Source organism: Pelodiscus sinensis, chromosome 9 (genome assembly GCF_049634645.1).
Source record: "Pelodiscus sinensis isolate JC-2024 chromosome 9, ASM4963464v1, whole genome shotgun sequence".
NCBI lineage: Eukaryota > Metazoa > Chordata > Testudines > Trionychidae > Pelodiscus > Pelodiscus sinensis.
This window is the reverse complement of record NC_134719.1, coordinates 18,158,493-18,182,690: the sequence shown is the minus strand read 5'-3', so window position 1 is coordinate 18,182,690 and position 24,198 is coordinate 18,158,493. Positions and strand designations below refer to the sequence as shown.

The 24,198-nt window shown below is 45.2% G+C and overlaps 1 protein-coding gene across 1 annotated transcript in view; it reads right to left on the bottom strand.

Annotated features, from left to right (window-relative positions):
• Nucleotides 1-20,881, bottom strand: part of DNAJC6 (DnaJ heat shock protein family (Hsp40) member C6) — a 66,205-nt gene extending 45,324 nt beyond the window's left edge. Inside the window, exon 1 of the mRNA XM_075936171.1 lies at nucleotides 20,378-20,881. Coding sequence (XP_075792286.1) covers nucleotides 20,378-20,600 — 223 coding nt within the window. The 5' untranslated portion in view covers nucleotides 20,601-20,881. The remainder of the gene's footprint in view (nucleotides 1-20,377) is intronic.
• Nucleotides 20,882-24,198: the final 3,317 nt, after the last annotated feature.

Genomic DNA, 24,198 nt, shown 5'->3' with positions numbered 1-24,198 from the left:
CGCACTGCGGCGCCGTGCCGGCTTAAAATCTACTCGCTCCGGTCAAGTAGATTGACTAATTTGTCAAGCCCTGGTCATAATTCAAAATGATCTGGACAAATTGAAGAAATGATCTGAGGTAAACAGGATGAAGTTTAATAAGGACAAATGCAAAGTGCTCCACTTAGGAAGGAACAATCAGTTTCACACATACAAAAGTGGAAGCGACTGTCTAGGAAGGAGTATGGCAGAAAGGGATCTAGGGGTTATAGTGGACCACAAGCTGAATATGAGTCAGCAGTGTGATGCTGTTGCAAAAAAAGCAAACATGATTCTGGGATGCATTAGCAGGTGTGTTGTGAGCAAGACATGAGAAGTCATTCTTCCGCTCTACTCTGCGCTGGTTAGGTCTCACTTGGAGTATTGTGTCCAGTTCTGCGTGCCACATTTCAAGAAAGATGTGGAGAAACAGGAGAAGGTCCAGAGAAGAGCAACAAGAATGATTAAAGGTCTCGAGAACATGACCTATGAGGGAAGACTGAAAGAACTGGGCTCATTTAGTTTGGAAAAGAGAAGATTGAGAGGGGAGCCGATAGTGGTTTTCAGGTATCTAAAAGGGTGTCATGAGGAGGAGGAAGAAAAATGTTTCTTCCTGGCCTCTGAGGATGAACCACGTGATTTGCTGAGGCAGTCAGGTGGTTTTCCCCTTTAGGCAAGCACCTCCACAGGACCAGAACAAGAAGCAATGGGCTTAAACTGCAGTAAAGGAGGTTTAGGTTGGACATTAGGGAAAAGTTTGTAACTGTCAGGGTGGTTAAACACTGGAACAAATTGCCCAGGGAGGTTGTGGAATCTCCATCTCTGGAGATATTTAAGAGTAGGTTAGATAAATGTCTATTGGGGATGGTCTAGACAGTACTGGGTGCTGCCATGAGGGCAGGGGACTGGACTCGAAGACCTCTCGAGGTCCCTTCTAGTCCTAGTATCCTATGATTCTATTAAATGTAATGTTTGACCAGTTAACTGATTATACAGGATTTTACATCCCTGTTCTCTGTGCATCCCAGCATATACTTGGTTTTCTTAAGCACTGACTAATATTAAAACTAAACTTCAGATTCCTCCTTGGTAGTGTCTTCCCTGCCCCTTTCCCTTTCTTGAGTTAGTGTCTAAATACAGGCAGTCCCCGAGTTACGCGGATCCAACTTATGTCGGATCCGCACTTATGAACGGGGCTTTTCTCGCCCCGAAGGATGCGGCCGGCGGGACCACCCAGATGCACCGAGGTCCCGCCGCCCTCGTCCTCTGGGGCGAGAAAAGCTGCTCCGCGTCTCCCTGGTCTGCTGGGGGGTGGAGGCCCCAGCAGACCAGGGAGACGCGGTGCAAAGCCACGGAGGACCCGGGCGGGACCGCGACGCCCGGGTCCTCCGCAGCTTTGCTCCGCGTCTCCCTGGTCACCCGGGTCCTCCGCGGCTTTGCTCCGCGTGTCCCTGCTCTGCAGACCAGGGACACGCGGAGGAAAGCCGCGGAGGACCCAGGCGGCGGGACCGCGGCGCGTCTCGGTCCCGCCGCCCGCGTCTCCATGGTTTGCTGGGGGGGGGGGGGGGGGCAGCTAGTGCACCCTCCCTCCCCCGTCCAGCAGACCAGGCTTTTCTCGGGACGCCTGTGGTAGAGCAGCTGGGGCGCTGCCGGTTGGTCCCGTAGCGCTGAGGTGCGGCAGCGCTCCAGCTGTTCTGTCCCAGGCATCCAGATTCAGCTGCTGTTGAAACTGATCAGCAGCTGATTCCAGGAAGCCCGGGGCAGAGAAACTCTGCCTCGGGCTTCCAGTAGTCAGCCGCTGGTCAGTTTCAGCAGCGGCTGAATCTGGATGCCAGTTCCGACTTAAGTACAAATTCGACTTAAGTACAAACCTACAGTCCCTATCTTGTACGTAATCCAGAGGCTGCTTGTACTGTTCTTTTATATTTACTGTTTAAGTTTTCATTTGCCCTTTTCTAAGATGCTTCCTTGTCAGGAGAGTGAGTGGGTCATTGGTGGATGAGGTCTAGTGATCAGAGTCAAAATGCCAGTGCCCAAAGTTAAGGCAGAGTCAGAGCCAGTGACTGGAGCTAAAGAACGGAACCAAAATTAGCGTCCAAATTCCAGAGGCAAGGTTTCAGACAGAGTCAGCACTAGACACCAGAGCTGAGCATCAGAACTCAATTATCTGGAGACAGCAAATTCAGGACTAGTGTGAGGTGGGGTGCAGGGCACATCTAGGCTGGAATAAAGTGAGATGCACATAAGGAGATATTGAGCAGCTCTGGTCCTGTGGAGGTGCTTGGCTAAAAGAGCAAACCACCTGACTGCCTCAGCCAATCATATGGTTCTGTTATAACTAGCTGTGCTCATTAGTTGCCTGATGACTGGACAGATGCAGCTGCAGGACCTCATTCCTGACACTCATGGCTTCTCAGGGAGTCAGTATAGAAGATACATACTCTGGGACATCTTTACACCTGGTATGTAAAGCATGTGTGAAAAGTGGATGTCACAAAGTTCTCTGCCATACTTCACTGCGCCTCCCCTTACCCAAGTAGTACCCAATGAGCAATAACCTTTTATAAAGACCTGCTTTTAAATTGATGTTTTCAATACATCTTATAAACCTTGTTAGTTACGTATGCAATATAATATTAAAAACTTTCTTGAAATCTCAGTGAAGTGTCATTGCTTAATTCTTGAGTCTTTACTGTCACTGTGAGAAATTTATCAGAAATACTCATGATTTCTTATTAATCCATGCCATCTTCCGCAGTCTGTACTTTTCCAGATGATCTGTTTTGTCTCTAATCAGAGAACACAGAAACTTTCCTTCTCTAAGCTCACATATGCAGCAGGTATTCTGTGTCACCCCTTGATCCTCTCTTAAATACACCTGGGCTACGTCTACACGGGCACGTTCTCACGCAAAAACTCTTTTACGGAAGAGTTCTTCTGCAAAAACTCTTCCAGAAGAGAGCGTCTACACTGGCATGTGCTTTTGCGCAAGAGCATCCATGCCAGTGTAGACGCTCACTTGCACAAGAAAGCTCTGATGGCCATTTTAACCATAGGACTTTCTTACGCAAGAAATTCATGTTGCCTGTCTACACTGGCCTCTTCTGGAAGAGCTCTTGTGCAAGAGGGCTTATTCCTGAGCGGTAGCATCAGAGTTCTCGCGCAAGGAGCCCTGATTTTATACATTAGAATGTCAGTTTACTTGCGCAAGAACATGCGGCCAGTGTGGACAGGCAGCAAGTTTTTGCGCAAGAGCGGCTGCTTTTGCGCGAGATCACACCAGTGCAGACACAGCCATGTATTTTTAGTGTTTCTTTAGTTTGTGTCCTCTTTTTGCCAGTGAGGAATCTGATGTCAGTTACAGTTTCTTTGATATTAGCTGCAATCTCTTTGCTTTTTCTGGTTTGTCCCTTGCATCTGCCTCAGTTTTTTAAATTCTTTCTACCACCTCAACTTTCATCTCACCCTTGTGTCTATAAATGTATACACTGCTGTCACTATGTGCATTTTCTGAATGTTTCAAATTTATCTCATAGCTGAATGTATTGGAAACAATGAATATGCCTATTAATTGAGTCTAAAAGCAAAACAAAAAAATGCAATTTAACTCATTGGTCTAGGGGAGAAAACATTACTTCATGCTACCTCCTTGTCGCTATTACAGGACAGTATCCCATAATCTTCTGCATCACAGAAAACAGGTTGGGAACTGCCTTTCTATGTGCTGCTGATACTGTATGTTGCCATCACACATTCTGCAGTAGCAGCTCCGAGTTCTCTTTGCATTCTGCCAAACTGCATTGGAAGATAAAAAGCAAGTCCAGGATGATGTAATTCTGATCCTGCTTGCAGGAAAAATGTTTCTGTGGACCTGCACTGGCTGAGGGATGGAATGAGTCCAGATATATATGAAATGCTAAAGAGGGTGAATGAAAACCTACAGCAGTCCCATGGAACAGATGCCTTCAATGCTGGGATCACAATAGTATGCCATGGGTGAACTGCTGCTTCTGGCCCTGGAGGAGCAGCACAGTGTGGTGAGACCATATTGTACTGGAGTCCTGGGATGATGACCAATTTCTACATAACTTCCAAATGAAGAAGCAGGCTTGTGCAAACAGCCTGATCCAGTACTAGCTCACTCATTTTTTGGAAATATGTAACACTTCAGAGTAAGAATGTGAATGGGTTAACCAGTAAGCCTCATCCTTAATGGTTAAAGGAAGATGGTTAATCACTGGGGGCTGCTTCAGTCCCATGGGACCTGTCACAGCAAGCCAGGCCAGGCACACTGGAGCAGCTCCTGTTCACCGCAGGGGGGCCACTCCAGCCCGGCCTCCCCCACACTTTTCCATTTAAAACATTTAAGTGGTCAAATATTACTTTTAACTGGTCATCAAATCCAGTCCCCTGGATTGTCCTTATTTCCCTTTTTATAGATGGGTACCACATTTGCCCTGTTCTAGACTTCTAAAATCTCTCCCGTCTTCCATGACTTTTTAAAGATGATAGATAATGGTTCAGATGTCTCCTCAATCAGCTCATTGAGTATTCTAGGATGTGTTTCATCAGGCCCTGGTGACTTAAAGGCCTCTAACTTTTCTAAGCAATTCTTAACTTGTTCTTTTCCTAGTTTAACTTTTGAACCTACCTCCTTTTCTCCAGCATTCATTATTGTAGGCGTCCAATCACCACCAACCAATCTTATTAATGAACACAGACAGCTCTGCCATTTCCACATTTTCTGTTATTTTTTCCCTCTTCATTAAGCAATGGTCCTACCCTGTCATTGGTCTTCCTCTTACTTCTAATATTTGTAGAATGTTTCTTGTTACTCTTTACATCTCGAGCTAAAACGAGCTCATTTTGTGCCTTCGCCTTCCTAATTTTGCCCCTACGTATTTATGTTTTGTGTTTATATTCATCCTTTGTACTCTGACCTAGTTTCTACTTTGTATAGGCCTCCTTTTTAATTTTTAAATCATTCATGATATCCTGGTTATGTCAGGGTGGTGTCTTGCCATACTTCCTATCTTTTCTATGCAGAGGAGTAGTGTGCTCTTGTACCCTTAATAACATCCCTTTGAAAAACTGCCAACTGCCTTCAATTGTTTTTCCACTTAGTCTTGCTTCCCATGCGAACTTACCTACCAGCTCCCTGAGTTTACTAAAGTCTGCCTTCCTGAAATCCATTGTCTTTATTTTGCTGTTCTCCCCTCTAAGAGTTAGAATCATGAACTCTTAACATTTCATGATCACTTACACCCAAGCTACCTTTCACTTTAAAATTCTCAACCATTTCCCTCAACCTCATTTGTTAAAAAAAAAAATCTAGTACTTTCTCCACCTTCTGAAATTAAAAAAAAAAGGTCTTCAATACATTCCGAGAACTTGGTGTCCTGTTCTATTATCAATCAATTCTAGCTTCACATTTGCAGTCCTAGAAGGTGCCTGGGCCAACTCATTGTAGAATGGGCATATGTTTATTAGGTTCCCTTCTGGAGTGATTGTTGAGTACTTCACCTGATTCATGTGCACCCAGCAGTGGGCTGGAGTCTAGTGAATCCTGCCTCTTCCAACCTTTATAAAATGAGTTAGAGGAGTATGTTCCTGCTGTACCAAGCAAAGCTGTGGAGGACAGTGAACAGTGACCACACATCCATCAGAACCCAAATGTGCGCGAGGGACCAGAGGTAACTGTTGGATCATGATCCATGGTCGCCTGTCCTGATCTCCCTGAGTTCCTGGGAGAACTGATCTGAAGTGCTCAATGCAGGTTGCTGCAATCTTAGCAATGGAAAGTGGGGAGGTCAACCCATGCCTTTGGGTAAGGGTCAGGTGGTAAGTAAAAAGATGAATGCATTGTGGGAATAGCTCAGGAGGACTATCAATACCCATAATCTGGCACACATTCATTGGCCATGTCCACACAGCACTAGTATGTACTGATATGAGGCCACCCCTCATGCATGTAGCATCTGTGCTGTGTGCTGTAATTCAGAAACATGCTTCAGCGTTTCAGATATGGGCAATTGGGAGGTTATGACATGAACATGTGCAGCAGTGTACAGTCACAAGTTCACATGTAGTCTTTCAGGACACATACTTGCATGAATGAGCTCTGTTTATTATGCAATTATGCTAATGTACAAAGGCTATGTCCTATCCGTAACAGTGTGTGCTAGTGGCTAAAGTACTGTACTGGGAACTGGGACATCTCAGTTCTAATTCTAGCACTGCCAGTGGTCTATTGAATTACTTTTGACAATTCACTTTCCACTCTCTGTGCCTCAGTATCCACACCTCTAAAATGGGATTAATGATACTGACCTCCTTTTGTAAGGGACTTGAAGATCTACCAATGAAAAGTGCTTCTTATAAGGAGTCTAGTATTAATTTCCACATGTAATTTGTCATCACTTTCTTTCAGTGTCAAGCTCCCCCTTCATGTAAACATTCAACACTATACTTTCTATGGATAATCCCTATATTTGCATATCTACTATATATTTGAGAGAGTTTGTCTGTCTGTCCATCTGTCTATCTCTGTTCAAGAACTCCTCCTAAATGGTAAGAGAGAGGACCACCAAATTTGGTACACAGCTTCCTCTTATCATAACTTAAAGCAAGGTAAGGGTTTGGTTGTGCCAGGAAAATGGGATGCACCTGGAATGGGATTGCTTCTCATAAGACCACAGAAAAAAGAGCTCAGACAGAATCACCAGGCAGGAAAAGGGGCTGGCTGGAGGTGTCCCCCCCTAGTCTGGGACTGTCCCAGCCTCAAGCCTCCCGTCCCCCAGGTGCCCTCTAAGGAGGGCAGGGGGCTAAAGCTCCCCCCACCCCAATTTGTACAGGAACATTGCTGGCTGTTCCCCTTCATAAGGGAGTGAGGGGAAAATGCAGTTTGCTGCATTCTTCACTCTGCCTGGGGAGTGCAGGGGACAGATGACTCTGAACCTGCCCCAGCTGGGGGACATGAACTCTTCCCTTGGCTTTGCCCACGTGGAGCTGCATCAGCCATGGAGAGGTGCTCCTCACCTGGCCGCAAGCTGCTGCAGTGCAAGAAAGCTGGGATAGCCTCTCTTCCCAAGGCAACCTGCATATTGAACCCATCATCCCAGCCCCAGCCCTGAGTGAGCATTTAAATGAAGAATGTATACTTTCATTTTATTTTCCAAAAAAACCAACAACCCCAAAAATTGAATTAACAATGCCAGCTAAATCTTCTAGTATAGTTATAAAACCAACACAGAATGACTACATTAAGTAGTTTTGTATTAATAAAGCCTTAAGGGTTTATCAGACTGCGTACATAAAATCTTCATGAAAATGTTGAGAACTCTAGGAAATATTACTGCTGTTTCTGCAGAACTTTACAAGTTTGCCTTATCGTCTAAACAATATCCTTACCAATAAGCAGATATATTTGAAGGGAGAGGTACAAAATAGCTCAGTGTTACAAGTGACCTGGGCAAAACATCAGCATTGTGAGTAATTTTCCTCCTTCCTCCCCTATTGATCAGTCACGTTTATTTATACCAAATGAAAGATTTTCCTAGTTTGTGAAATTTACATTATGGTTAGTAAAATGTGTTGGTAGTTGAAGTGATTAAATGCTGACACTTGCTGAAGCTACATAACTTGCTTTCAAAGTTCACACTAAAACTGAGAAAAAAACATCAAGCAAAGCTACTGCAACATCACATGCAGAAAGAATCTGGCCATGCTATTCACTGTTCAAAACAAAGAGGCTTATGAAATGGAACCTTCTCTTTGAAAAGTGCAGAGATACAAAACAAAGCAGACATTGTCTGAGATGCTCGATCTCATTGCCAGTGATATGGAGATGTCTCTCTCCTGACTCAGTCAGGGGTAAGCACCAACACACAAGGCTTTGATTTGTGGGCATGCAAATTTAAAACAGTTACAAGAAATCCTGAATTTATACTTACAATAGATTTTAGATCATTTTCAGATTATGAATAATTTAAGAATACTGCACAAGACCAATGTGAGCAGCAATTTCATGTGTTTAGTTAGGTATGTTCTTATGATTACTTTCATATGTGTGTGTTTACCAAACACTCATATTCTTTCAATATTCATCTTGTTGCTTCGGCTATGTCTACACTGCCAGGATTTTTTTGGCAGAAGATATGCAAATCGTACTCTCATTTGCATATCTTCGGCGGATCCTTTTTTGCAGAAGAGGTTTTGCCGATAAAAAGCCCAGAGTAGACAGGGCCATTTGTCAGAAAAAAAACCCTTTTTTGCAAGATCCCTTATTCCTCAAAAAAATGAGTTTTACAGGCTCTTGCAAAAAAGGTTTTTTTTTCCCAGCAAACTGGGGCTTTTTATCAGCAAAATCTCTTCTGCGAAAAGAATCAACAGAAGATATGCAAATGAAGAGCGATTTGCATATTTTCTGCCAAAAAAACAGCAGTGTAGACATAGATTTCAAGAGAGCTTTATTACGCACGTCACAGCAGAAGCAAGAAACTCACTTTATTCCTCCATTGCTTGATACCCATTCTCCAGCCACCTATAAACTCTTCTCCATATTTCATACCAGATATTATTTTTGTATTCGCTTTATATTTTCTCTCTCTCCATTTCTGCTCAAATTTTCCATTGCTAATTTTGACTTTTTTGTCCTCTTTCTAAGTTCAGTCCTCTCTATGCCCCACTGCTATATACATCGGCCAAACAGGACAGTCCCTACGTAAAAGAATCAATGGACACAAATCTGATATTAGGAATTGCAACATACAAAAACCTGTAGGGGAACACTTCAATCTTCCTGGACACACAATTGCAGATCTAAAAGTAGCCATCCTGCAGCAAAAAAACTTCAGGACCAGACTTCAAAGAGAAACTGCTGAGCTACAGTTCATCTTTAAGTTTGACACAATCAACTCTGGATTAAACAAAGACTGTGAATGGCTTGCTAACTACAAAAGCAGCTTCTGCTCTCTTGGAATTCACACCTCCAGATCAGCTGCTAGAAGTGGGCCTCATCCTCCTTGATTGGATCCACCTGGTCATCTCCAGCCTGATCCTGGCCTGCATATTTATTCCTGCCTCTGGAAATTTCCACTACATGCATCTGACGAAGTGGGTCTTTGCCCACGAAAGCTTATGCTCCTACACTTCAGTTAGTCTATAAGGTGCCACAGGACTCCTCGTCGCCCTCTCTAAGACTGTGTCTACACTGGGAAGGTTTGACAACAAGGGTGTGTCTAGACTACATGCCTCCGTCGACGGAGGCATGTAGATTAGACAGATCGGCAGAGGGAAATGAAGCCGCGATTAAAATAATCGCGGCTACATTTAAATTTAAATGGCTGCCCCGCTCTGCCGATCAGCTGTTTGTCAGCAGATCGGGGCAGTCTGGACGCGCCACGTCGACAAAGAAGCCTTTCTTGATCGGCACAGGTATGCCTCGTGAAACCAGGTTTACCTGTGCCGATCAAGAAAGGCTTCTTTGTCGACGCAGCGCGTCGAGACTGCCCCGATCTGCCGACAAACAGCTGATCGGCAGAGCGGAGCAGCCATTTAAATTTAAATGAAGCCGCGATTATTTTAATCACGGCTTCATTTCCCTCTGTCGATCTGTCTAATCTACATGCCTCCATCGACGGAGGCATGTAGTTTAGACATACCCCAAAAGTGCTGTCGACATACAAAAGTCGGTAAAAGTGAAAAGCAGTCAAACTGTTTTTTCTGCTTCCCATTGTTGACATTTCCTGGCCACATTGCAGCTCCCCTGTTGACAGATAGAGCAAAGCAATGTGGGTAAACGTCCCAGAGTACAGTGTTATGGGAAGGCAGAGCTGATTCCTGTGCTTCTTGAGATTCCCTCCAAGTTCTCCCACAGCGTTCTCAGCTGCTGGGATCAGCATCATCAGTAGCTCTTGTGAGTTCTCTGTGCTGAAGAAAATGTCAAAGCAGCACAATATTCTCTCCAGCCTTCGCCCTGCATCAGTAGCATTCCAATGATTTGTTCTTTTTGTTTGTTCCCAAAATTGAGCAGCTCACTCAGCTGTCAGATATTTCCTTGAACTTTGAGAGGGGAGGGGCACATGCCTGAAGGACAGCAGAGATCCCAAAACACTTGAGCACAGCCATCATGCAGGTATTGTTGGATACTGTCGGAAGCCAGTTCTCTTGACAAAACAAACAGCAGAGTCCACACTGGTTCTTGGTTGACAGTAGGGGGAGGAAGACAAAAATCTCTAACGAAGAGGGCGTTTTTTGTTATCAAAACTGGATTTTTTTTGGACAAAAGTTTCATTGTATTGTGCTTGCTCTCACTGTTTTGTCAATAAAAGGTTGTTTTTGTCAACAAAACATGCCAGTGTAGAGAAGCCTTAAGGATGCATACATGCTACCACTTATGTGTGTATACGCTATGTTGCTTGTGGGTGTGAATAAACCACCCTCCTGAGTGACATATGTTATACTGGAAAAATACCACTGGAAACATTGAAATGCTAATAGCTATCCTCAGAAACCTAGTCTACTCCTTGTTCCCATGGGTCATGAAGCCGAACACAAGCAGCCTAGACAGCAGTAAGAAGCAACTCACCTACAGGCTGAGCAAGTGCAGAATGGTGGTAGAATGTGCCTTTGGCCATTTAAAGGCATGCTTTCAGTTTATTGACTATGTTTTACCTCGGTGAAAGTGACACTCCCATTGTTGTTGCTGCATGCTCCATAATATATGTGAAAGTGATCGGGGAAATGTTTCTAGCAGGGTGGGCGGGGAGGAAGGTCAAGGCAGATTGCCTAGCAGCTAAATGTGAGCAGCCAGACACTAGAGCAATAAGGAGAGCACATTGAGGGGCACCACCAGTGAGAAAGGCTTTGAAAACCAGTTTTATGAATGACCAGACAATGATGTATGTTGCTCTTAACAGGGCGCCCCCTTCTGTACATGTAATGGCCTGCACTACTCCCCCTACCTCTGCCCCAAAAGCATTTGGCACAATGAATAAAGATCCTGTTGTTCTCAAAGCATTCATTTTTATTTAGGAAACACAGGGAACAGAGACAGAAGAGTTTAGGGTGTGAGATCTGATAAGCAGTGAGATCACCTGCTTAGGGTGTGAGAGTTTAGGGTGTGAGATCACCAGCTGTGCTGCCCGGTGATCTGCGCATGCACAGATTGCCTGAACCCGGCTCTTCCAGGTTACAATCTACTCGCCACAGGCGAGTAGATTGTATTATTTGTCGAGTCCTGCTGATAAGTGAGTGGTGGGGGAAAAGGTGCAAGGGCAAATGACTTATTACAGTTCCCCTCTGTAGCAATCAAAGTTCTGGGAATGAAAGCATCCCTGTGAGTTGAGTGAAAGATCTCCTGGGACTTCCTCCTTCCCCACCCCACCTGCACACATTCTAGATGTCTGGGAGAGGAGGCACTGGAACTTGTTGAGGAGGCAGTTTTATCATAGGATGCAGGGGGATTCTGTGCTCCAGATGCTCTTCCTGCATCTCTTCCAGGCACCTCATCAGCTCTGTTTGCTCTCCCATGGGTGTCAACATCTTGTACTGTGTCTTACTCTCCTGTACTCATGTTCCAAGCAGATGATGTCTAGTAGTGTTGTTCTCCATTCATTCAGTTGAGCTCTATCTGTTTGGGTGGACTGTATTAGCTCATTAAACACTGCATCCCATGTACGTTTTTTTCACCTTCTGATCTGTGACAGCCAAAGTGCCGGAGGAATTGAGGGAGCAGGTAACAGAATCATTGTTCCAGCTGCACTGGGGGGGAAAACACCCAAGAGTAGACTTTAAAAAAGATACATTGTAAAACACAGAAGGTTAACTATTACAAGGCCAAATTTTTCATTTTAAACTGAGCAGGTTAAGCAACAGGTTGTGATTTTTGCTCTTTTACTTTCGCTTTGAAAACCTGATCCTCCCCCTCCATCCCAAACAGCATGTTCTCTGGGATGATCCCTTCACGTCCATTGCAAACAGAACAGCAAAGCTAGCCTCATGCTTCATTGGGAATGAGCAAACGGAGGTGGATTGCCTCAGTGCTATCAATTACAGAACTGCCCCTATTTTATCAAGGCTGCCAAGCACCATATCAGTCTTCTCTGAATCACAGAGCATGACAGCAAGTGGATGCTGATTTGAATGTGCCTAGAAACATGGACCTTATGCTGCTATGCTTTGTGCTGTAATGATGCTAGATCACTGCTGTTTTGGTGTGGGGAGGTATCCTACCATGGAGGATGGAATAAGGCAGCCTCCCCAGAAACCTTCTGAGAAGGATGAAAGAGTACCTCTATGAGGGTATGTTTACACTACCCTCCTAGTTTGAACTAGGAGGGTAATGTAGGCATACCGCACTTGCAAATGAAGCCCAGGATTTGAATTTCCCGGGCTTCATTTGCATAAGCGGGGAGCCGCCATTTTTAAAACCCTGCTGGTTCGAACCCCGTGCAGCGCGGCTACACGGGGCACAAACTAGGTAGTTCGAACTAGGCTTCCTACTTCGAACTACCGTTACTCCTCATTTCACGAGGAGTAACGGTAGTTCGAACTAGGAAGCCGAGTTCGAACTACCTAGTTTGTGCCCCGTGTAGCCGCGCTGCACGGGGTTCGAACCAGCGGGGTTTTAAAAGTGGCGGCTCCCCGCTTATGCAAATGAAGCCCGGGAAATTCAAATCCCGGGCTTCATTTGCAAGTGCGGTATGCCTATATTACCCCGCTAGTTCGAACTAGCGGGGTAGTGTAGACATACCCTGAGAGCTTTGTAGAGATGTGCAGGGAGGATTCCTGCTCCATCTCCAAACACATTAACAAACTTTTCTGGGGTGCCACTGCTGTATCCACGGTATCCCTCAGGACTGATCAAACAGATTAAAGCCAATTAATTACATTTAACCACTGCAGCATGATTACAAATATGAACTCACCGGACATGCCCTCCCCTCCATGAGGGTCCAGCAGCACTACCCCCGGCAGGGGATTGGCTCCAAAGTTAGAAAAAGGTCCTGGCTGTTGGGGAGATCAGATCCTCTGCTTGCCTGCTAAGCATTCTGCTTCTCCTCATCCACTATGTTCTCCTCGTCACTGCCCATGGCTGCCTGAAGAGTTGCTTGGGAGGTATTCATGGACAGTTTTGGTTGGGTCCCCCCTTGAATCGCATGCAGCTGCTCATAGAAGCAGCATGTCTGAGGCTCTGACCTGGACCGAACATTTGCCTTCTCTGTCTTCTGGAACACTTGCGTGCGCACCTTTATTTTCACATGGTACTGCTGGCTGTCCTTGCTGTATCCTTTTCCCACCATGGCCTTAGCAATTTTGGCTTAGATATCAGTGTTTCTTCTGCTGCTTCGGAGTTCTGCCTGCACAGATTCTTCTCTACACATAGCAATCAGATCCAAGAGCTCTTGGGCATTCATGGCTCAGGAGTGCTGCAGAGCTCATCATGCTGACCAAACAGGAAATAAAATTCAACATTTCCCAGAGCTTTTCCTCTGTATCAGGGAGTGTAGCAGAGCTGAAAGTGCTGGCCAGAGCAGTCACATTAGGGGCACTATGGAACACCTCCTGGAGTCCAAGAACATCAACTTTAACAGTGCTGTGTTTGCACTATCCCAAAGTCAAGCATGGAAGGCTGAATTTAGCACTACTCTTCTCATCAAAAAGGAGTACAGAAATTGAGTTTAAAAGCCCCTGAAAGTCAGTGAAAGGGAGTTGGTGGTATAAACTCATTTGTTATAAAATTGACCTAATGTGACTACCTTCAACCTAAACTCTTAGTGAAGACCAGCCTACGCATGAAGCCTTAGTGCAGGTCAAATTCTGCCTTCATTTATACCTTTGCATTCCTATTTAAAACAAAAAGGGAAGTCAACACAAGTGTGATTTGAACCAGAATGTTAAACTTTCACATCTTATGTGATGACAGAGAAAAACAAAGTTCAAATTATTTAAATTTCCTACCTTGTATAACCAACATCTTAAATTATTCAAACAAGAATTTTCTCTGTTTCACTCAATTTGGACAATGGACATAGATCAATCAAGTGTCTCTTGTTTTCATGTGCTAACACAATGTTGCGATGCTTAAGCAAAACACATTTACATATTACACAATCAGTGGAAGAAAATGTTCAGATCAAAACATGACTTCAGTTAAAATCTCCTATTCTAATCAGATTACATTTTATAGTTTTATTTGCGTGTTAAATACTGGTTAATTGAATAGAGTAACCTCATGAACTCTTATCAGTTGGTCAACTATTCTATAGTCCCCACAGGTGAGGCCAGCAGCCAGTGTGCTCCGGCCCCACTCCTGAGGAGCCCCCTGCTACTCTGCGCTGCTGCCTTTGTATCAGAGGCAGCAGCACAGGGTGTCAGGCGGGAGCTGGTCCACGAGGGGAGCCAGTTTAAAAACCAGCTCCCCTCATGGACCTGCTGCCTGTCACCCTGTGTTGCTGCCTCTGATCAAGAGGCAGCAGTGTATGGGGTGGCAGTAGCCCTTATCTTAGGGGGTATGAGCTCTGGGACCCAGTATAAGCCGAAACTGAGTCAGGCTGCCTGCCTTCCTGGTACACTGAAAATGAAGAGCCGCAGCAGAGGTAGGTCCCGGACCCATTGCAAGCCAGGACTGCTGGCCAGTCTGCTAAAAATTTACTGGCAAGGTGTGGGGGGAGGAAAATGTGTATAGTCCATAGCATTACCCTTACTCCTTATACAATGAGGTTTAAGGGTAATTTCAAAAGAAGGGTTTTCTTTTTAAATAACCGCATCTAGACAGTGTTTCTTTTTTCAAAATAGGGTATTTCGAAATAGCGCCAGGATGCGATTATGCAAATGAAGCGTGGGAAATTCAAATCCGCACTTCATTTGCAATTTCGTTCAGCTGCATTTACATTCCTCTCTTGAAAGAGGAATGTAGTGTAGACATACCCTAACACACACACACACACACACACACATACACACCTACCTTATATATTTGCCTGAAAATGCTTTCTTCCCCAAGCTATGCCCAAATACGAGTTTACTTAATGTAATCCTTCAAATTTAAATGTAATCCTTCAAATTTAAAGAAAAGGATTTTTTCATTCTCCCTATATAAATACCTGGCAAGTTAGAATGTAGCCTAAAGTGTTTGGTTATTTTAATTGCAAAGAGTTATTTATAGGATTGCAAGTCTGTTTAGACCTAATTTTAGTCTTTAAGTAAGATTCAAAAATATATTTTTTTTAAGATAGAGGGTCAAATTCTGAGCTGGGATAATTTAGCACAACTGCACTGACTTTACTACAACAGCTGAGATTCTGATCCAGAATTCCCAGTAATATGGCTTCACAATGGTCTTTCACCATCCTCAGTTCCTTTATAATAAGGGAATTATAAAGTTCCCTAATTACTTTATAACATCTAAATCTAGAGTAACGAAGCTACCTTAAACTTAATATTGTCAAAAATGTGGATTTTAAATGTTTTCTTTGCAGAACCGTGCCTACCTAGAATAAAAGGAATGTATTTTGTACATCTTTCTGTATTTCACATTGTCAATCTCTGGGCACTACTCCTTCTATGCACAAACACATCCCTTTAATCTTACATGAGTTGAGAAGACAATGTTATAACTGGAAAACCTAAAACATCAACTCAAGTTAAAGCCAGAGTTTGATCAAACCCAGACCCATCTATGCCCCAAAGTGTTGGTGTTTACCTTGGAATGAAATGACCAATCCTAGGTTATACCCCAATTTCTGTCACTCTTTTCTCTTCTGGGTTTTCCTTATGTAACTGGCAATTTATTAATGCACTCCTGACATAGTGAAGAGCATTCTTAAATGTAACGCTAAGAAACACTACCAGCAACAAAACAGCATCAAAACTATGGATCCAGTTCACTTCATGGAAAGAGGAACCCAGACTCCAGCACCCTAGACATGGAGTCCACCAGGAGTGCAGGTGGTACAGATTTCTGGTAGCACCCACTCTACTGAGTGCCCAACCAGAGCAAGTGCAGTCCCTAAAGTGAGTATAGTTTGCATAAGAAGGATCCAGATTACGTCAGCTGGAAAACATGCTCATTAAGTCTTCATCAATGAAACTCATAATAAGATCCAGACTGATTTTAAAGCTGTCTTCCCCCAGGAACACCTGCAAGAGAACAGCAATGATTTCTCCTCAGCCATTGGCCTAAGTCTGGCTTAATAGGAGGGATTGCTATTTAACTCTGGAAATTTCTTTCAAATGTACTGCTCTAACCAGAGGTGAAAGGCCTGATTCCGCACTGTTTCTTCAGTTTTACAGAATGGTTCTTTGGTGGAGTTCCATTAGTGTAGAAGTGATGTGAAGTACCAGACCCTGTCCTTCTCTGCACACAAAGACATGTGGGTTCAAGGTACAATAACTACCTCAACCAAACATGCCAAGTCATTGCATTCTTGGCATCTTGTATGCTGAACAGCCCCAAGGTGCCTGACAACTTAAAGCTACACTGAAGGATCACTTCACCCACCACCCAAATACCACCAGTTCCATAAAAGAAATATGGTAACTTCTGCAGAAGCAGAATACTGACATTAACATAAATTAAGATGGGAAATGAAGAAAGTTATAGTCTGTTGAAAACCCAGAGAAAAATCACTTGAGTAGAATGTGAGTGAGTTATACTTTGGCCAGAAAACCCCCTCATGAACTATATATATATATATTATATATTCTGAATATACAACATGTAGTCCATATAAAAATAAATCAGGAATCACTTCCTCTCATCCAAAAGAAAGCACAGCACATATTTAATACTATGAAAGTATTAATTTAGAGAGAAAAGTATTATTCACTGAATCAACATCACTGCATACAGCATTTAGATGTCAGATTGGTTATCAGAGACACAGACCTATTTTGACACAAACCATCTTGTGATACTGCACCATATCCCACTGGTAGTTTTATATAGGCTACCAAGACAGGAGATTATCTTGACAGTTTTGCTGTGTGTTCCCTTTGATAAAGTTTACTAGGTTAAGTTTACTGTCTTTGTCTTGTTGGACTGTCTAATTTCACCCACTTATCTAACAATAATTGTATAGCTTTAAAAACAAATTATGTACTTACATTCATAAGCAACACCCTAGTAGAAGTCAATGGCAACCATATAAACACCTGAGGAGTAGTTAAAGCTCTTAAAACTTGTTTTATTCTGCAAACTAGCTAAATGTATGTAATTTGTATATTTACAGTAGACTGTTATTGATAATCTCTCACAGCATAAAAATTTAATTGGGCCAACAAGGTGGAAGAAATGGACATCAAGTTTTGAGTAGAATATCACAGGTGACCCAGTATTTCTGATCTTGCAGAGAATACCTCATCAATCAAAAAATGGTCTCATTTTAGCAGAGACAAATCACTATCAAGAAATATTATAAACCAATTTCAGCAGCATAAAACAGTGTTGTTGTGCTGTCAGATACACAGTTGCTTGCAGTACTTATGAAATTCATCAAATAAATGTTATTAATCATGCTAATTACAGCAGTCCACCCTCCCCACCTTCCGCAAGCCAATCAAGAACGGGGTCCTATTTTGCTAGGTTCTGTCAATGTCCCTTGCCCTGGAGCACTTACAGTCTATCTAGACAAGACAAACACAGTTTGGTGGGAAGAGATATAACACACAAATACAGTGAACAACGTTGTGGCACCAAATTGCATGTTGTTTGATTTTGAAGGGACAGGGGGATCATTTAAATAGGAGGGAAGAAAAAGTGAGAAAGGGACAGGACAGGTAAGAAGAGGCCAAGAGAGGGAGGTGTGACGTAAAACTGCGGTGAAGAGCCTGCAGGAGAAGGTTGGAGCACACAGCAAATCAATCAGCATCAGACAGAGAAAGTCCAGTAAAACCTGTAAAAAGTTCTGTAGAACAATTCTATGTAACCATCATCATGAACACTTGTTTTTATTGAGGGAGGAAATAGTGAAAATTGAACAAATAGCAGAGCAATTGTAACAAGAACACTCAAGTAACACAGAAGCCAGCATTAAGCAAAGGTCACCATTTGACATTTTCTATAGAATATTTGCCAGATATGGCTAGATATAAATATTATCATCTGACACACTTAGTTCCTCTATTTCTATATTCTAATCAATTCCAAGACCAATTGCTTTAATAATACATCAAAAATACAGTACATATTATGTACACCCGTGTTCCCCAACACGGTGCCCGCGGGCGCCATAGCGCATTTGCATGCGCCCACCAGGTGCTCGGGGCTGGCCTGGCCCCGGGCACATGGCGCACGGTGAGCGCCGGCCCCGGGCGCGCAGCGCTCAGCGGGGGGGGGGGGGGGAGAGGAGCGCCGGCCCCGCGCGCGCGGCACTCGGCGGGGGGGGGAGAGGAGCGCCGGCCCCGGGCGCGCAGCGCTCGGCGGGGGAGGGGAAAGGAGCGCCGGCCCCGGGCGCGCGGCGCTCGGCGGGGGAGGGGAAAGGAGCGCCGGCCCCGGGCGCGCGGCGCTTGGCGGGGGGGGGGGGAGAGGAGCGCCGGCCCCGGGCGCGCAGCGCTTGGCGGGGGGGGGGGGAGAGGAGCGCCGGCCCCGGGCGCGTGGCGCTTGGCGGGGGGGAGGGCGGGAGAGCGCCGGCCCCGGGCGCGCGGCGCTGGGGGGGGGCAGGAGAGCGCCGGCCCCGGGCGCGCGGCGCTTGGCGGGGGGGGGGGCGGGAGAGTGCCGGCCCCGGGTGCGTGGCGCTTGGCGGGGGGGGGGGGGAGAGTGCCGGCCCCGGGACGCGGCGCTTGGCGGGGGGGGGGGGAGGAGCGCCAGCCCAGGGCGCGTGGCCCTTGGAGGGGGCACCGGCCCTGGACATGTGGCTATGGGGGGGCCCCGCCCCCGGGCATGCAGCTATGGGGGGGGCCGCCCCCGGGCATGCAAGTGTCCCCGCCCGCTGGCGCCCGGCGGGCGAACGGCCACGCCCCCTGGCGCCCAACAACCTCAAAAGGTTGGGGACCACTGATGTAGACCATAGCCTCCAAGTATCTCAGGTGGGTGTCAATATGAGAACCTAGGTAACTACAACTTAGCAACTTACTGTGAATAAGCATACAGCTAGCTAAGTTATTAGTGTTCACACACCAATTTGGACCCCTAGAGCTCAAAATGATACTTGAGTTCCACTCAATAGACCTTTTGGCTCTAAAGTTCTCTGAAAAAACTTGGGATAGCAATTATGATGTGTCAAATGACCCACTAGGAAGTGAACTGAAACCAATTCATTTCAGCCAGCACTGAAATGTCATAAGATAACTATGTTCAAATCACTAGAGAATCAGGCAAATTTGAATATGTGACCTAGAGGTAAAGAGCTCTTTTGTGTTACCAGTCACATGGGCCATCTGGTCCCTCCATGGCAAGATTTAACTAAAATAAAATAAAAGTTCATGCAGCATGATCAAAAGTTATTGGATTTAATTCTATGAGTTGTTTTTAGAACAAAATGATTCCCAAATGACTTCAAAAGAAATCAACAGACTATATTCTGGATTTCTCTCCCTTTTATTTATTTATGCTTTATTTCAATTTAAACAATGGTTTCACAACAGCCTTTTCTTCTCATTGCAATGACAGTCATTTGCTTTTAATTTTACACTATCAAAAAGTATTTTTGATTTCCAGCTCTCCAAAATTGAATTGAATCTATGATCTGACCATCACCCAAACCACCTATGTTGTTACTGCTCTTCTGAAAGCTGTTAGCCCAGACAAAGGACTTCTATTATCACTTACCATACAGACTCATGCTCATGTTTCCTTATAAAAATAATTCCATCATTGTTTAGTCAATCAATACTTACAACACTGCATCAGCATCTTCAGATGATTGTTACCTATTCAGTATATTTAGCTGCACAACAGCACAATGCATTTCTCAGGTGAATAATGAACTCCCTCCTACTCTCCTAAGCATGCCCATTCCAAAGATTTACCATGCAAGGGCAATGCCCAGGTTGCATTTCGATGAACACGCATTTTCTTGCTATGGTTTCGACAATTTCCTGCCATTAAGAGATGTCAGCCTCCCCTCCCTCACAAGGACCAACATCTCAGCCCCCTCATTAGCAGGACCGAGCAGTAGCGCCCTGGGCTGTGTTTATTCATGGGCTGGGAAGAAGAACTCTTTAAATTTGCAGGACCCTGCCCCTCTCGGGTTTCCTCCCCACATCCATCCAGGGCAGCCAGACCCTCCTCCCTGCCCGCTCCTGGCCCGGGAGCAGGAAGGTGGGTCCGTAAGCCGATCCCCAAGCCCGTGGCTGCTGGAATCCCCGGCCTGCCCTCTGGGCGGGCGGCGGGAGAAGGGCAGGGGACGCCCCTTACCTGAGCTGTCCATGGTGCTGGTGCTGCAGTCCAGAGGCTGCGGCTGCGGCTGCTGTCGAGCCGGGCTCCGGGCTGCGGCCAAGACGGCCGGGATCACCCCTTGCTTGCTGCCGCCGGCGCGCTCCTTGCTGCCCCCGCTGAGCTCACCGTTGCTCTCCACCAGCTGCAAAGATTCGTACCCGTCATTGCCGGGCTTTTTGCGGTAGCTCCCGAGCAGGCTCATGGGCGAGTCGGAGAGGGAGCGGCGCGGCGGGCGGGCGGGCGGGAGGCGCTTCCCCGGGCCGCCGGGCGCAGCCCCAGCAGGGCCCTGGCTGCTGGGCGTGGGCCGCCGGCTCCGCTCCCCGGCGCGGCCTGAGCGCAGCGCTCCCCGGCGGCCGCCACGCAGCCTCGGCGCCCCCTGGCCCGGAGCCAGCGGTGTGTGGAGCCCGGGCCCGGAAACCAAGCAGGGGGCGTCAGGCCCGGCCCGCGCCCTGCCTCCCGCGGCCTGGCCTGCGCCGCGCCGACAGAGGGGAGGGGCACGCATGGCAGCAGCCCCAGCCCGCCTGGGCGGGGGAGGGGGCGCCGTGTGAGGCGGCGGGGGAGCGGGGGAAGGCCTAATGGCTCCTGGCTCAGCCTAGAGCCGAACAAAGCCTCTTAACTCCCCTCCTCCCCCGCCCCGCGCGCTCCTTTTCAAAGGGTTTGATGGGGATGATTCAAAGATTAGGTCTGGAGTGTTCACAGTCTCAGGTGTGTGTAACACCTCCCCCAGATAATATATTACCTACACACACCCCTACTGCACACCCTGTGTGTTATTTACATACGCACCCGCCTCCATATATAAGCTACACACTCCCGATATATTAGCTCCACACCCAGGCCCTATGTATTATCAACCTACACACACACCCTATCTACTCGTGTCTTCTCTGCTCTTTATTCTGAATCCAATTATCTCTTAGAAATCGAGGAGTTCACAAGAAAAAATATTGGTCTCTCTGATTTGAAGCTATAATTCACCTATCATAACCACCACAAGGACTGTAAAACTGCAAACAAATTGCAGTCATTAGCACTGCCAGGACACTTGAACCAAACTAATTCTGGGGTAGGTTTACATCAATTCTGCCCCTTTGTAGTATTGTGTGAAAATATTGTATGAAGTAAAATGCATAGAGCAAATCTTGCCAAAATGTTTCATGTTAGAAATACGATACCAAGAAACCAATCTGAATATACAGTGGAGTTAAACTTATTTTTTTAATTAATCTTGACTGGATATGTACAGTGCTGAGCAACACCCCTCACATTAGACAGCCAGTAAATCTTGAATGATTCCTGCACTGCCAGTATGCAAGCTTTGAAATTCTTTACAATCAAAGTGATATATTTCTGCCTTCTTTATTCGAAAATAAAACCAAACTGGTGTCCCTGCTCAAAGTGTGACTCTTCCGTTTTTTGCGGTGTTGTCATGGTTCTTTTAGTCCTTGAGGAAAGTCTAGCCCAAGTTGGAGTAGAATAGCTATTACAGGCTGCCCCACTTTTAGGGGAAAAAAGGTCATGATACCATCTACATGTTTTGTTAGTCTTTAAGGTGCTACTAGACTATTTGTTGTTTTTTTACATTTTTCCACTTTTAGGGGTGCCTGGCTTAAGCAGACTGTTACTTACTGCATTTACTGATCTGTTTTCTTTTATCTTTGTCCAGTTGTAGCCCAAGAGCATCAATAAAGGCAGAGCCAGACCCTAAATCTTAACTCATCCTGGACAAGTAAATACTGCGTCTCCACTGAACACTCCAAATATACAGCCTTTCCTGTTATAATGATCAGCAGGAAACCTTGAAGTCATTGTTCAAGCAAATGTTCACAGTAGCTGGAATTGTAGCTTACACTTCACAATGCACTGAAACAATTTGATATTTGCTTTATACTTCATTAGAAATGGAATTTCCCTATTTTCATGTTTGTTATCAGGTTTCACTGAAACATGCAGCACATGTTTTTCTGGTTCAACATTTACATTTCCAGTAGTTTGCAAGCAAGTTGCACTTATATTAGAGAAAGCTTAATCCATGATTCTTCTGTCAGTTCTTCCCTTCATATTTTGGAAAGGAGGATGTGGAATCCTCATCTTCCATTCATGGATCCTCCTCTTTCTTAATTCTTAATTATTATTATTAATAATAATAATAATATTTTATTGCTATAGATAAAGGCAGAGCCAGACCCTAAATCTTAACTCATCCTGGACAAGTAAATACTGCGTCTCCACTGAACACTCCAAATATACAGCCTTTCCTGTTATAATGATCAGCAGGAAACCTTGAAGTCATTGTTCAAGCAAATGTTCACAGTAGCTGGAATTGTAGCTTACACTTCACAATGCACTGAAACAATTTGATATTTGCTTTATACTTCATTAGAAATGGAATTTCCCTATTTTCATGTTTGTTATCAGGTTTCACTGAAACATGCAGCACATGTTTTTCTGGTTCAACATTTACATTTCCAGTAGTTTGCAAGCAAGTTGCACTTATATTAGAGAAAGCTTAATCCATGATTCTTCTGTCAGTTCTTCCCTTCATATTTTGGAAAGGAGGATGTGGAATCCTCATCTTCCATTCATGGATCCTCCTCTTTCTTAATTCTTAATTATTATTATTATTATTATTAATAATAATAATAATAATATTTTATTGCTATAGAGCAGGGATGAACAATAATTTTTGATAGAGGACCACTTCACAAATTTTGGAAATGGTCATGGACATCCCCAGAAGGGCCGGGGCCTTGGGCAGAAGGGGCAAGGGCAGGAGGCTTCCACTGTTCCTCCACCCACAGATCCTGATTGCCTGGGGGTGGTAGAGTGCATGAAGTCTTTGTACCTCTTCTCCCCCGCCCCTTCCACCCTGCTAGGTGTGCGAGAGAACCACCAGCTGTTTTAAACAGCTGACAGTTCAGTTTAGGAGCCATGTGCCCCTGGCATGGAAGGAGACTTGATGTTCTCCCCCAGGCTAATCAGGGCCTGAGGTGGGGAACGTGAATTTTCTGACCCCCAACCCCTATCCTGCCAGGGTGCACAGTGGCTAGAGAGAACCGCCAACTGTTTTGAACAGCTGGTAGTTCCCTCTGGTGCTGTGCGTATCTGGCAGAGAGCTGAGACTTTGTGCACTCCCCATCCCAAAGTCTCGATTGGCCTTGAGGCAGAGGAGTGAGAGGGTGGCTGCAAGCTGGATCAACCAGCTTTGCAGGCCGGATGCGGCCCATGGAAGCTATCTTGCCCACCCCTGTTATAGAGCCTAAGAACTCTAGTCATAGAAGAGGACTCCATAAGGCTAAACTATGAACAAAAAGACAGTCTCTTCTCCCAACTAGCTTGCGATCACTTATGTTGACACCTTTAGTTCCATCACTTTTCTGCAAAGTCCCTTTCATAGCGTGGGATTTGACCAGCGTGCTGATGGGGAAGGGACCCCATGTCAGTGAGGACAGATCACAGAGACATGCATCATGCTCTGTCGACAACTTAATGATGAGATGGGGCAGTCTAGGGCCATAATTTTTTCCCCAGAGATCCATTATAAGATGGAGTGCAAACAGAGCAACCATTGGTCCTGGGTATCATAATTCAAGAGGAAAAGTAGACGAGTATTTGTCCTCCTTGAGGTATGTATAAAATCAAGAGTGTCATAAGGGTTGTTAAGTATATTTCTCTACATCATCAACATGGAGTTCTGTGGCACCTTGGAGACCAGCAGATTTATTAGGGCATAAACTTTTGTGGTAAAATCTATTTCATCAGATTATCAGATGAAATGGGTTTAACCCACAAAAGTTTAT